Here is a 15,688-nt window from a genome sequence, read left to right on the forward strand (position 1 = left end):
TTGCATGTTTTATTAAGTTATGATTCACTCAAACCTCATCGGCTAATACGTATGTGTATCTTCCACCCACGCATCTAAAATACGAGGTAGTCAAATATCGAAATCCTTAAAATTCATCTTGTACTTCTTTAAAGTTGGCAATTATGTATACTTTTTGAAATTGTTCCTCAAGAGGATAGTGACTAATGCAAAGAATCACAGTATTACATTCTATGAAGTCGGCAATGGCTTCATTCTCTACCTTCCTCCTAATAGCATAATTGTACTGATCAACAAATTGCTTTAGAGTGGTCTTTGAGTTAATGTAGTCATCAAAAAATGCATTCATGCCTTCACTCCGTTGTGTAGTTGACATTTCAGCTCAAAATGTGTCTCTAACGTAGGCTGGCACCCAAAAATGTCGGTCACTATATAGTGGTTGTGCATTCTTATGCAAATCATACATGTCGAGGAAATCATACCAACATTCTACAAATTCATGCTCACTTAAAGAGTCATACACGCATTTCTGTAGTGCACTCTTAATCTCATCATATCGAGCATGTGGCCCAAACTTCTTAAGAAGTTTTTTCATTATGTGCCACAAGCAGAAGCGATGCCCAGACGCTGGAAACACTCTAGCAATTGCAATTTGCATTGCCTTGTCTTAGTCTGTGATGATTGTACTTGGTGGTTGGTCCTTCATACACTTCAACCATGACTTAAACAACCACTCAAAGGTATGTGTGCATTCTCATTAGATATCAATCCACACCCGAATAGGATTGACTGACCATGGTGATTCATACCCACAATTGGTGCAAAGGGTATCTTGTAGGCATTAGTTAGGTATGTTGTATCAAATGTAATCATATCTCCAAATGATTCATACATAGTTCTATTTCAGGCGTCTGCCCAAAATATATTCTTTAATCTCATATCATGGTCCACGTCTATGGAAAAATAAAAATCTGATTTTTTTTTTTTTTTTTTTTGCATTTCTTGGAAGTAGTTACATAGAGCTTCAACACCTCCAACCTCGAGACAAAGTTGTCTTACTTTGTCAATATAGTTTTGACACTCCTTTTTCCCGAATGATAGTTTATTGTAAGCCCCCACCTCAACAACTAGAGACTTGAAATTCTTTGACATTCGTATTCCTGCCTCATTATTTATTTCAAGTCTTTTAGCTACACGAGCATCAACCGTCTTAAAACATTTGAAATGTCTTGCCTTTTCCGGACTACAAATGTGTGTGTTCCAAGTTTACTTTAGTCGGGGTATATACACCTTCATCATTCATCGTCACATTAATCCTGGCCATACATCCTATTTTCTCTGTTTGTCTTGGCTTGAAAACATTAGCAGCCTTACTCTTTGATGTGCCTTCCCACACACATACTAAGGTAAACCATCTGACATTACCATCATCATCTTGTTTAGAATTTTATTTACACATTGCAAATCCCTCCTGCTTACCATACTTCATATAGTAAGACAAAACTTCTTCTGCAGATGAAAATGTCATTCTAACCTTATTCATCGACTATCAGCACATTCTTGCTCATTATCAACTTCTACCTTGTCATACTTATTATCTGTATGCTCCATATCAGAATCCATTGCAACTCTAGTGTTTGAATTACCTAAAAATATCCAACCAGATTCAAATCAAGATATTAACTTGAATATTGAAAGAAATCATATACAATCAAAGGGATTTGAAAGAAACGTGTATGATTTGTTTTTGTTGTAATTATTGACAATGGATTTTACATTAAAAACAATGCATTCAAGGGGACATTTTACCAATCAATTAGAGTACTTTAAGAAAGGGAAAAAAGTGGAGAAACAAACAAAAATTTGGACCACTTTGTATGCACAAAAAGTGGAGAAACAAACAAAAAATTGGACCACTTCATATGCACAAAAAATGGGGAAACAACATTTTCATACAAAGGAAATAATATATACAAATAATACAATAATCAACTGTATACGTCCAAAATTTTAAGATCCAAAACTGAATACGTTCTGATTAAAAAAAAAATTAAATACGTCCAAAACTATATACATGAAGTTTGAACACAGACAAAAATCTAAGGTCCAAACATATTTTATGATTTTGAGCACATATTTTTTCTAATATTTGTAAATAAAAACCATAATATTTGAATAAAAATAGAGAAAAAGATGAAAGAAAAAATACCACTTGGAAGAGAGGAAAACGACCCGGTAGAAGATGGACTAGAAGTAGAGATCTGTGCTGAAAATAGAGGGAGAAGGCGTTGTAGGCTATACCAATATAGAGAGGAGACGGACAAATGGCAGGGACAAATGGTAGGGATGGGCAGGTTTGATTTCTTTCTTGTTTTTGACTTTTTTTTTTTTTAAATCACGTGGGGGATGAATGGCAGGTTTGATTGTTTTTTTCGTTTTTTATTTTTTTTAATCACATGGGGACGAATGACAGGTTTGATTTCTTTTTTGTTTTTGACTTTTTTTTTTTTTGAAATCACGTGGGACGAATGGCAATCTTGATTTCTGTTTTGTTTCTGATTTTTTTTTTTGAATGTGGCATGCCAACTGGAGAAGACATGTCATTTGGTAAAACATTTATGTGACCATTTTCGGTGGTTGTAGCAGCTCCCTTTTTTATAACCTGTATGCATCAAAAGGTGCGCCTATAGTTCCTAAAGATATAATTTTATCCTAATCAACCGCCTTTATCGAGAAAGATTACTTTTTTAGGCCAAGAGGTTGATAGTGAGATTTCGAATCAACTTATTGGTCTTATGGTATATCTTAGTATAAAGGATGATACCAAAGATCTGTATTTGTTTATAAACTCTCCTGGGGGTTGGCTAATACTCGGAGTAGCTATTTATGATACTATGCAATTTGTAAGAACAGATGTACAGACAATATGCATGGGATTAGCCGCTTCAATGGGATCTTTTATTCTGGTCGGAGGAGAAATTACCAAACGTCTAGCATTCCCTCATGCTCGGGGCCAATGAGTTTTGTATTTGAGAGAAAAAAGAAGACTATGTCTTCGCCATATGAAATATGACTATTAAGTAATAATAGCATGGCATTTGAGTTCGATATGAAAAAAAAAAATCATTTGTTTATATATCGAAAGAGTAGTATGAGATAAGGGGCATTTTCGATTTTATCTGATCTATCAGAAGCCTATTGCAGTGTCACAAACTTTTTTGTTTTCACCCTAGAAGACTAATTATGTTATGAAAGAATTAAAAAAAAAAAAAAAACTTTGGGATTGTTGAATAAAAGACTAAATAAATATCTATATAAATATAAAGCAAAAGAGCCATCATAGTATTTTTTAACTACTCCAAAATAAAGGAAATGATGATTATTAGATTATTTACCGATCTGGGTCTAGTATGATAGACCCTATATTTTCTCTTTGGAGGGAAAAGTGAATTTCATTGTGGAGCCGTATGCAATGTGCAAAAGATAAAGATGTCTGAACGGTTGTTCAATTCTATCTTGTTTTTTGTAGTCTTTATTATTCTTTATTTGATTTGTTCTCTCTTAGAGATAGAAGAACTATTTTTTATGTTATATAATCAGGGTAATGATCCATCAACCTGTTAGTTCTTTTTATGAGGTACAAACAAGAGAATTTATCTAGGAAGCAGAAGAACTATTAAAGTTATGCGAAACTATCACAAGGGTTTATGTACAAAGAATGGGCAAACCTTTATGGGTTGTATCCAAAGACATGGAAAGAGATGTTTTTATGTTAGCAACACAGAAGCCCAAGCTCATGGAATTGTTGATCTTGTAGCGGTAGAATAAAAAATAACAGGTATTTCACGAAAATAAAATACGCAATTCAAAATTTTATCTTCTTACCTACCGGGGTTTGATATAGTACTATATTAATTAATCTATTAATATAGAATTATCAATATAGAAGTACACTCAATATAGAAGTACACTCAAATGGTAACCACTCAATGTCATATCCAGAATCTCTAAACAAGACAGCCTGGATATAATTCAAGCTTGAATGGTTTCTAGATAGTGTGTGCGGGATAAGTTTAGTCGCCTTAAGTTGCATAAATTTTCCATACCTGTAGGCAATTCTCTGATACGAGTGGCAATGAGATCAAGCACTTGGAAGTCTACTAAGCCCTTCCAGTGGGGTAATTCTTCAAGATAGATGCAATCCCTTAAAAGAAGAGCACGGAGGTCACCAAGCTGAAGTAGAGAAAGAGGCAATGACTGGATGCGGCTTCCACTTATATTCAGGACCCTGAGTGCTTCAAATCCTTGCAGGAATCTGTCAGGAATTCGATCAAGGGGAAGATTACCTTGTAGTAGCAAAGTTGAAGCCTCTGCACATTCTATAACACAATCAGGTAGTCTTGTTATCTTGTTATTCATAAAAGAAACTCTTCTGAGAGAATTTGATAGCTCGACTGCAGAAATCTCCCTCAAGCCAATCCCTGAACGAACAAGGGATTTATGCCCATCCTCAGACGATGATGCAATCCATATAGCAACATCACGAACAACATCATGCATATTCAATCAAAGCAATTCCTCTATTGACTGAATACTCATTGTTTTCATGTTCATCTATCAAACCTTCTGCCAGCCAGCACCTTACTGGTTCGCTTATTTCAAATGAGAAGTCCTCAGGAAACAAAGAGCAGTACAGGAAACAAGGTTTTATGTTTTTACCTTCTAATGAGTCGTAACTCCACTTCAAAGGCTTAAAGAGCCGGTACAAGGTACTGATCTTTGCAACTCATTTAAAGCATGCTTCCACAGCTTGATCATTGTCTTACCTCTCATAGCAGTTCCCAGGTGATGATGGCCAAAGGCAACCCACAACATTCTCTAGCAATTGCTTCTGCAAATGGCCTAATGTTTTCTAAACTAACAACTTTGCCTGCATTTCTAATAAACAATTGCAAACCTTCATCATCATTCAAAACATCCACTTTAACTTCTTCATCTATCATCAAGCCCTACAAACATCCCGAGATTGAGAAGTCAGCATGATCTTACAACCCGTATGAACTTCAGGCAGCGGGATTCCCAATTGTCCCGAATCAATTTTCTCCCAAACATCATCTAGAATGAGTAGAAAATTGTCCTCAATCTCAAGTCTTTGATAAATTCGACCAGCCAATCTCTCTATGCTTTCTCCCTTTCTTGCCTCCAAATTCAATCTCTCGGCTATTTGTGTCTGGACCTTTTTTATGTCCAAATTCTTGGAAACAGTTGCCCATATGACGATGCCAAAAGGCTGCATTGAAGTACCCTTGAGCTTATTGTTCAAATTTCTCACCAGAGTAGTCTTGCCTATTCATCCCATTCCCCAGATACCAATCCTTCGGACTCCAGGGTCAGACAATAGAGTCACAGTTTTTGCTAATGTTTTTGATGCCGTTGTTTCATCTTGAATTGAAGGTCCAGGAATATGCTCCACTGCTCTGGGAACTGAATGGTTGACAGCCACAGCACCAATATGGGAACTTCCAGATTTTAGGAGCCATTCTATACCGTTCCCTACAATTTACGGAATGCCGAGAAAGCTTTACTTCTTGAAACTGATTGACTTCAAGAAGAAGCTTTTCTACCTCATTAAGCCACTCAATGACTTGAGTGCTTAGCACTTTTCCTTCTCTCTCAGCTGATTCCATTTCAGTTTTGACATTTTCTCTGAGATCCATGAGGGATTTCTTCTTCTTTTCCAAGACATCAAGGTATGATCGAAATTTGACTATCTTCTTGATCATAGAATAGGCAGAGCCAAAGAAAGGCCTGCCTATTGCTACCACTGCTTCACCAACAATTGAAGCCAGCACTTCCATGCTATAAATTTTGTTTTGAGAGATCTCAGGAGGTTTTTGCAATGCTATGGAAACAAGTCCGTCCATGAAAACCACTACGGAGACTTCTGTGTGATGAGATAGTTAAAAACCTTTTTATATTCAAACCTCCCCTTCTTGATGGCCATCTGGCAAACCACCCTGAATAGGTACTTCACCAAATAAAAAGACTATGAATTTATTTGACTAACACACCTTGGCTTGGCAATGCCACTCTTGACCCGAGGATGGCTCAAAACTTCAAAAGGCTTAGGTCAAGAGTGGCAACTAAGGTTATCATTCAAGGCTCTCCATAAAAGAAGGTTGTGAAATTGGATTTAATTGAATTTAAAAAATTATAAATTTACTCAAAAGTGTTGGTAAAAATGATGGAAAAAAATATTATCTAAAAGAACATACATTTAAGGTGGAAATTTTGACAAAAATGTAAAATAAGATAAAAGTGTGTAAAAAGTTTACCAAAAAATGCTAAAAAAATAGCATGAACTGAAATCTTTAATCTTTTATATATATATATATATATATATATATATATATATATATACATACATATATATATATTTTTTGATAAGTGAATCTTTAATCCTTTAAACTAGTCATTAGTTTTTATTATTTTAAATTTTTGGTTTTATTTCTTTTGCTTTTCTGTCTTTGAATTTTAATTTTTGTTGTCTTATATAGATAATATATTTTTTGTTATTATTATTGTTATTTTTTAACTGTTCATTGTTCTTTGTTTTCTTTTGTTGGGGGGGGGGGGGGGGGTAAAAAAAGAGTGAAAATCAAACCTAAAAAGGATTAAAATTAATTAATCATGTAGTAATTATTTTACATGCCGTATCTAGTGATCCTTTTCACATGCTATGTGAGAAAAATGGTGATGGGACGCCACATTTGTAGCCTGTGGCATGTTTGAAAGCTAATTCAACAAGAGAAATGATAGTTGCGGGCATTTCCATGAAGGTCAAATGTTATATGAATTTAACTAAAAGTTTAACTTGAAGCCAATTACAAACATATAGACTAGAAAATAAGGATGCTCCTCTAGCATGGAATAGCTTGCCTCGGATATCGCCAGAACCACAGTCACTCATTCATTACATTACATGAGTATCTCAGTACTGAAAGTCGGGAACTAATTAGAGAAGGCACAACATTGAAATTTACTGAAACCAAATTTACATCTATCACCAGTCTAAAAAACAAAGATGATGATAAAAAGCTAGTAACTACATAATAGCTAAGAACAGAAACTAGGCAAATGAGTAAATTTGGTAGAATGCTGCATTTGCATTCTTGTTGCCAACTTGAGCATTGGGGTTTAAGAACTTCTTGTCTTCTAGACAGTTCAGAAACATCAGAGTGGAATGCATTAATCTAGTAAGGAAACATTGTTGTTCTGATTATTAGCATGAAGATCTGGGAGCTCAGAACTAATGGAGAACTTGATCCATCTCTTCTTCTCCACATACCTGAGACAGGGCTGCATCACAAGGCCAATCACCACAGCAACCATACTTATAAGAAATACTTTGAGTGTAGAAAGTGCCAATACAGCACAAATCAATATGGTTGGAGGAACGCACATAAGAATGGCTCCAACTGTTCCCAGCGGTATCTTGTAAGGTCGAGATGCGTTGGGGTGTTTTATCCGTAACCATACAAATGCTATGAACTCCAAAATCATTCCAAAGCAGTACAAGAAATTCTCTGCAGCTACAATCTCTTGGAAGCTCAGCCAGGATAGCAAAAGCACACCAGAAGCTGAGAATATAATCCCTATAAGAGGAGTTCCATGTCGAGACCTCTTGCCAAAGAATTCAGGCAGCATCCCCCGTTCTGCCATTCCTAGAAGTTGGAAAGAGTCACTACTCATCTCAGCTACAAACATCCCCATATTTGACATTGCTGCAGCTCCTTGGACCCACCATCTCAACCAAACTCCCCCAATAATTTTTGCAATATCCGAGAAATACCCATCAGTCCACAGCCCACGGTTGACTGAAACAGCCCCGGTACCAGTTAAAAGAGGGAAGAAATACCCAAGAACTACCAATATCAAAGCGTAAAGCAGAGCCTTTGGAAGAGTTCTTTTTGGGTTGTCCACCTCGCCAGCAAGCGTGCTTATTGAGTCCCAATAATTTAGGTTCCAAAACAGAGTGTTCAAATACAAATTCCAATCCACATCTTGTAGATTTACCTCTAACCATCTGGAAGGCTCCAACTTTGGAATTGCCACAAGTCCCATGACTACGAAAGGAAGAAGTGAGAAAATGCCTAAAAGAACAGCAACCCATCCCACAATGGTTAGACCCCTATAGTTCATGTAAGTGAGAACAACGGTCAAAGCTATCACAGCTAGGACTCTCGGTAAACCACCTTCTAAAGCTGGGATTGCGGACTTCAAATAGTCAAGGAATAGAACCGGGTACAGAGCATTATCAATAACCCCACTTAGCCATTTCATCCAACCTTGCTGAAACCCCCAGTAAGGACCCAATGCAGCTGAAACCCAAACCACATAACCACCATTCTCAGGGAACATGGTACCCATCTCCGCAGTTAGTAATGCTTCAGGAATACTCCATATGAACGGAAAGACCAAGAACCCGAGAAGGGCTAGAAGAGGACCGGCAGCACCAACAGCATCCTCGACCCCAAACGGTCCCCCAGAAACCTCATAGAATATGATGAAGACAAGGGGCAGCATTGAAACTCTCTTGAAGTTATCTGCCCTAGGAAGAGGAACTTCCCCAACTGACACGTATTCATCATCACTATACCCTCCCATTGCAGCAGAAGCTTGCCTATTTGCTGTGTTCCTCAACTTCTGCATTCCATTCACATTCTCATTAGATAAAAACTGGGTTTTCCCTCAATAATACAAACTTGGAAACAAAAAAGAGAGAAAATAAAGCAAAAACTAGGCATAATTACACAAGTGAAAAATAAAGTAGAGAAATTTAAGCACAAGGCTATGAAGTAATTGTCGAAGTAAATACATATACGAGCATTGCAACAACATAGCAAATGGGCTTCAGGATGTAAATATAACCACCGTAAACGTACATGGTAATTAACGACACATACATAAAACACAAGACGGCATCAGAAAAGAGATGGGTCACTTGCAAATTTGAAATTAAAAAAAAAATAGAGCAAAGGAGATACAATTATATAAACAAAACACCGAATAGTGAATGGAAGAGAAAGGGGTCTCAAAAGGACTAACATTTAACAATAGGGTAGGTATTTTTAAGCAATTAGAGGCTAAATTTAGGGGAAAATTTTGATGCGAGACAATAGAAGAGAGGAGAAATCGTACAAACCATGAAAGAAATGCAATTCCTTATAGGGTCGAATAGATAACCTCCGCCATTGCAGAATCGGAACTTGAAGCCAAAGCTCCGATCGTGTTTCTACACCTCAGCTTCCACTCAGCGAGAGAGAGAGAGAGAGAGAGAGAGAGAGAGAGAGAGAGAGCAACAGGTGGGCAACAACACAGATTTTGAGACTGCTCGAGCCACGACAGTCGCACTTACATTTGGTTTGTTATTTCTACTTTTTTTTGGGGTGCGTGGCAATTGAAAGTTGTTCTTTCTTGGACGTGGCTGTTTCTACTTTCTCGTACCAGTTTCGTGCAAAAAAAATCTCTTAAGCGAAGGAAACCATTTCCTAAACAGTCCCGCTTCTAAGCGATCGGGCTGTTTTTTGAAGAGTGTCAGCCCTCCTTTGATGAGCTGCCACGTTAAAAATCACATAAAAGTAAGAATAGATACAATCACACACAATAGAAAAGAGCTAGGCCACTACCAGCCCCTCCCTTTCGAAACTCATCTCCCTGCTGCCCCTCCCTTTCATCTCTTCCGTTTCTTTGCACCGCCGCCCAAGAGCAAACTCAGTGCCAAATTCTTTTGTGTACCAAATTCTCCTAAACACAACAAACATCTATGGCTCATATCTTTTGCTCAGCTACAATCAGAAATTATTTTCCCTACAATTAGAATTCCGAGAACCCACAACACTCAGAAAAAAATTACTAAACAAAATGCACAAAAAACTTAACTTTAGAAACAAGAAAACAAAACAAAACAAAAATATGCATATTCAAAAGGCTTGTGAATTGGTTTGAAGACAGATCGGATGCAGCATAAAATAATTAAGCAATAAGGAAAATGCAAATTTGGAAGCCACGGCAAACACACACATACATAGAGAGAACCTCCGTTAACCCACCCCCAAAGACCCCCCGTGCGCCATCAACCCTTGCCCCAAAAAAAAAAAAATGGTTGCACCTGAGACAACCAAGCACCTCCTAACACCACCACCTATAGCACCCAGTACCATCGTAACACACAAATATCATTATTTTCATACCAAAAAAAAAAAGCTCAGATCTGCAATAACACATACGACTGCATTTTCTCTATTGTTAAAGGGAAGCATATCACTGCCATTTTCTAAGATTTGCAATGCTCAGCTCATTCGTTGACTCCAGCGCTGGTGTGTCTCTCTCGGGATCCGTCGTCGTCAAACCCAGTTGCACCTTCCCAACTCGCAAGGGTCGGAAAACGGGGGGGGGGTTGGTTGTGGGGTGATTGTGAGGGGGATGAATTTTGAATCGGCTGATGTGCGGTCACACTGAAATTAAGTTGTAAAGCCTACTTGGCAATCAACTATTGGAGGGCGGTTATTTGTGGGCTATTAATCCAATCGGTTATAAGGTATTCTCCTTCCTAAACAGTAAACAAAGCACAACCATACAATGTTGCTGCCAAATTCTCCTCCGAAAATAAAGGAAAAAGCTTCTTTGCCAACAGAGTTTCACCGTCAAATCTTACCGATTAAACTATTTAAGTGAAAATTTTAATTATAAGAGATTTTATATACTAATGTATCTATCTATTCAATATGATTGGTAAAAAAATAAATTTTATTAAAAATAATATTAATTTAAATTTAGAATATGAAGATCACAATATTAATATGTAGATTGATACACAAATTTACTTGTACATAACAAAATTCATTTAAGTAAAATAGACTTTATAACTCTTTTATTTTTATTTTTACTTTTTAGTTGATGATTTTTGTTCATGGGACTTTTTATTGCATTTTGTTTTCTATACCATGAAATAAAATATTTCAATCCTCTACAAGCTTGCTATTTAATTTTTTGTTAATTTTGTTCATGGTCGTTTAGACTGCATTTAGATATTGAGTTAAGTTAAGTTCTTTATGAATAGTAGTGAATTAAGATGGTGAAATAAATTTTATAGAGTCTATCTAAGATGAGTTTAGATGTATTTATGAGAAATTAAAAAAGGTTGTGAATCTCAAGTGTAAAGAAGTGTTAAGTTGAAAAATGTTATATGTCTCACGTGTAAAGAGGTTTTGAGTTGAGATGAGTTTAGTGATTTTAAAGTTAAATGTTTAGATATTAGAAGATATCTAAATATAAATCAAACTCAGCTAAACTAAGTGCAATCAAAGAACCAAACGAGCCTCTAATCTCGTAATATTTAGGCATGTTTAGGTAGCACTACAATTTTCAAGATTTTTAAAGCTATGCTAGATACAATCATAGATTGTGCAAGTACTATGCACTCATTTAGAAAAATAGTGAATCCATTATTAAAAAATTAATTTTTTCATACGAGTCCCATCTTACCTCATTTTTTTCAAAAGAATGCGTAACACTTGCGCATTCCATGACTGCAAATATAATTTCTCTTCAAAATTTCTATAACTCCTAGAAATCACTCAAATAAAAATATTTTTTATTTCAAATTTTAAACTTTTTATTTAATTATTACCTAATTATTATTCAAGCACAAAATTCGATATAATTTTTACCAATTTCAATACAATCTTCACAAATTTCAAACAAAAATAATATTTAAACAACTTTTAAATTATATTTGTTCACTTTCACAAAATTCACCACAAAATTTGTTTTAAAACATATTTTATTTGATTTTTTACCTCTCATTTTTCAAAACGTATTTTCAAGAAAATTTTCACAATTCTCAATCATTCCTAGTATCCAAATTACATACCCAATTTTCTGTTTTTACACTCAATTATCAAATTATTAAAAAAAATAAATAAATTAGTTGGTTATCAAGGTAAAGAGCTTTTATTTCTATAAATATCGCTCATATATTTGATTAAACCATAATATTTTTATCTTGAAAATTATATATGGACTCTAAATTTAATCATTTTTTAAAAATATATGCAAAACTTACCAAATTTTAAGATTATAGATATCACTTCTCATTATAAAAAATAAAAGTTATGATCTACCCACGACTCAATATCCATTATTCCTTCTCCTAATGGGCAAAAGTAGCCGCAACTCAGAGAAGAATATATTCAATTTCATCCAAGAAGAGAGAGAGAGAGAACCTAAATAAAGAAATTATTATTGATCTGTGTTTGGCACTAAAACCATATATAATGTATTATGTCTCAGCCTTTCTAATATGGAATCACTTCTTGAAAAATAAAATCTTTTTAAAATATATATGTATAATAAATAAATGACACGAGAAAAGTGGAGAACATAGTTGGCAACAAGATAAGCACGTGGAGGAATGGGGTTGGTAGACTTGGCCCATTCTTTTATTCCGGAAAAATAAATAAATAAGAAGAAGAAGAATAAAGAATCACGTTCTAAATAAATAATAATAATAAGAAGAAGAAAGAATAATAACGAGCCTCCAACCTCGTCCAACACACCCACTTTTGATTATAGGCATGTGAAAATTTTGTATTTATTAATTTTTTAGGGCAATATTATTCTTCAATTTGTTATTTTGGTTATTTTCTGTTTTTTGTTTTATATCAATCACTTGGAAACTTTTTTAAAGATGATAAAATTCAAAATAAGAAAATAACATATAAATTAATTTTTTTTTAATTATTTAACACCATTCTAATAGTTCATTTGAATAATTTATAATTGTAAAATACATTTTATCTTTTATTTTTTTATTTAAAAAATTATATTTATAAATTGACATAAAAATTGATATATCAGTTAATATATATTTGAATAATGAAATTGTGAATAGGTTGCATGATATAGCTTCTAAAATATACGAGGAGTTCAAATGTCAAGACTTCAAAATAAATAAATAAATAGACACACAAAGTGAATCATATTTAATATTATTTAAAAAATTCATTCAAAAATTTATAAATACTGTAGAATTAATTTTTATGTATTTATTTTTCTTTCACTCTAAGGTCTCGTTTAGATGGTGAACGTGTTTTATCTCATCTCATCTCACTATTATAAATTTTTTAAATTTTTATACACAATATAATAAATAATTTAACTTTTTCAAATTATAAAATAATAATAATGTTAAAAAATAATATTCTATTAATAATATTATTCAACTTTTAACTTCCATTAAGATTGCATTAGGACGTTGAGTTGAATTTAACTGAGTTCTTTATGAATAGTAATGAGTTGAGATGGTGAAGTAAGTTTTGTGGGATTCACTTAAGATGAGTTTAAAAAAAAATTATGGGTCCCGCGTGTAAAGAAGTGTTGAATTAAAAAAGATTGTAAGTCTCACGTATAAAAAGATTTTAAATTGAGATGAATTTAATAATTTAGAAGTTAAATATTTAAATATTAAGTTTAACTTAAAATTAGATTCAATTAAATTAATTTCAACTGAATTTGTCAACCAAACGGAGTGTAAATCCCCTCATCTCATCTTCTTAAAATTTCCGGTGAATCTATTTTTTTATTTTTTAAATTTGTTTTTATGTCATCTCTAGACTGCAAAATCCCCGCGTCAAAGTAAAACTCAAGTTCCCACACAACGGATTCTTGTTTACTCTGAAACTTGGTTGAATTTTCTGCACTATCACTTGTGTAGAGTATAAGCATTAAATGTTCGAATCCCAACCTAACCCTCAACCGACACTGTTCATCTATCTACTCACCGGAACTCGAAGAAAAAACAAAACCCAATAGGATTGAAAACTGAAAACAAAGAAAGAAAGGATGAACGAGCAACCTTCCACACACACATGTATGTATATGTACATGTATATGAAATCAAGGCAACAAGACTGAGAGGAGTGTGGGAGAGAGATGGATTAATGATACTAACCCCCACATCGTCCTCGAAGCCATTCGCAGCCGGCTCATTGGAACTGGTCTGCGACGGAGACGGATCTGCCTCAACTGTGACGCCACCACCGACGGCTTGTTGATCTACTGTGACTCCTCCGGCATCGACAGCTGCCACGGGTGCTGGCATGGCCTTAGTTTGGGTTCCCCACTCCTTTTTATGTTAAACAATAGCACAAATACGTAGAGAGATCAGAGAGAGAGAGAGAGAGAGAGAGAGAGGGGGGGGGGGGGGGGGGTGGGGGGGGGGGGGGGGGGGGGGGGGTGGTTGTAACGTCTGACTGCTGCAATTGAGAAAACGAGTGAAAGAGAGATCATATATAAAACTAAAGGGAACCAATTAAAGAAAGAATTTTTTCGCCTCGTCAATTAAAGTTAAGATTGCTTACGTGTATTACAACTATGTATGTATAGATAGAAAGATGATAAATACTATACTCTATACATAGCATACATGCACATATATGTATGTCAAATCATTTACATCATGGTGCTGTATAAACTTGAACTGTCAAAACCCGATATAAGATCTCTGTGCCATAGCCAGCCCTTCAAAACCCTAAGGCCTCCTTTGTGTTGATCTTATATGTAAGCCATATTATGTGACTTCTCTTCTTGGGTATTCATTGCTTAAACTTATGCGCTGTTTGGTTACTAAGAAAGCTGAGAAAATGAAAAGAGAATATGATTTGTTTTGTTGGCGGGTCATTGAAAAATCCAAGATATAAAAGTTTTTTTTCCCTTTTTCTTTCCCTGCATTTTCTATGCTTCCAAACGCATTATTGATAAAATTTAAATACATTTAAAGTTACAGGGGCTTTTTTTTTTTTTTTTTTTTTTTTTTTTTTTTTTTTATCTAAATTCAAACACATGCTTACTAATATAATAAAATTACTTGGCCAGTTTTTTGCCAGTAATTGAGCTGCATTGCTTGCTTCCCTGTGTACATGACTAACATCATGGGCCAGAAACTAGGTTGTGTAGATTTGGACAACTAGTTGAAGATACAAAGAAGCTGCTCAAAACACCTGTTTAGGATGGATGAAATCTACTCCATGCACCACCCTGTTCAGTCTCCACCAGATGGTCTCAGCCACAAATGCGAAAGAAAGCATCATTTTTAGTCATGCAATTTTGAGGTCTCAGCATCATTTTTAGTCGTGCAATTTTGAGGTCTCCTATCACATACACTCCACAAATCTTGAGCAGCTGGGTACACCAAGAAAGCCTATTTTTCCATTAAAATGTCAAATGCATGATTAAGGAATTTGTAATTATAGCAGTTTCCTTTAGTCAATGTTGGAAATAGAACATTTTGGTGTTCTTTGCTGAAATGAAATGTTTAATTTTTGGGTCTATTTTTCTGCACTAACTATCCTTTCCTAGGGTGAAATTTGAAAGCTGTGTTCTAAAATTTAACTGTGTTCTGAAATGACCCTTTTTGTTTCCTTTGCAGTGACCTTACCATCAAAATAATCATGCTCACCTCATTCCTGATGATTTCGCACGAGTTTTTTGCTTCCTGCCAATTGGAGACAGGCCATGTTGAAGCATAACATGGTCGTGCCGGTGGGGATTTCCCTGCCTAATCATTACATGCTTGATGATTTCCCTTGCTGCGTTTTGGGCTGTAATGACTTGTTTTGTTCCTGGGGATTGTTCTTTCATTGTTTTT

The 15,688-nt window shown here is 35.0% G+C and overlaps 1 protein-coding gene and 1 pseudogene across 9 annotated transcripts; both read right to left on the bottom strand.

Moving 5' to 3' along the window:
* Window positions 1-3,632: 3,632 nt before the first annotated feature.
* Window positions 3,633-5,837, bottom strand: LOC121235484 (annotated as a pseudogene).
* A 1,039-nt stretch (window positions 5,838-6,876) lies between these two features.
* Window positions 6,877-14,226, bottom strand: LOC121234322 (probable polyamine transporter At1g31830). 9 transcript variants are annotated; one of them, XM_041130221.1, is made up of 3 exons: window positions 10,265-10,390; window positions 9,669-9,786; window positions 6,877-8,685 (listed from the first exon to the last, which is right to left on the bottom strand). In XM_041130221.1, coding segments are annotated over exons 1-3 (1,578 nt in total). In that variant the 5' UTR covers window positions 10,267-10,390; the 3' UTR covers window positions 6,877-7,227. The 9 variants fall into 9 exon arrangements, with proteins under 9 accessions (XP_040986155.1, XP_040986154.1, XP_040986158.1 ...); XM_041130220.1 differs by having other exon boundaries at window positions 9,669-9,849; window positions 10,265-10,388; XM_041130224.1 differs by lacking the exon at window positions 9,669-9,786 and adding an exon at window positions 9,185-9,595 and having other exon boundaries at window positions 10,265-10,361.
* Between the last annotated feature and the right edge of the window lie 1,462 nt (window positions 14,227-15,688).

This window comes from Juglans microcarpa x Juglans regia, chromosome 6D, assembly GCF_004785595.1.
Source record: "Juglans microcarpa x Juglans regia isolate MS1-56 chromosome 6D, Jm3101_v1.0, whole genome shotgun sequence".
Taxonomy (NCBI): domain Eukaryota; kingdom Viridiplantae; phylum Streptophyta; class Magnoliopsida; order Fagales; family Juglandaceae; genus Juglans; species Juglans microcarpa x Juglans regia.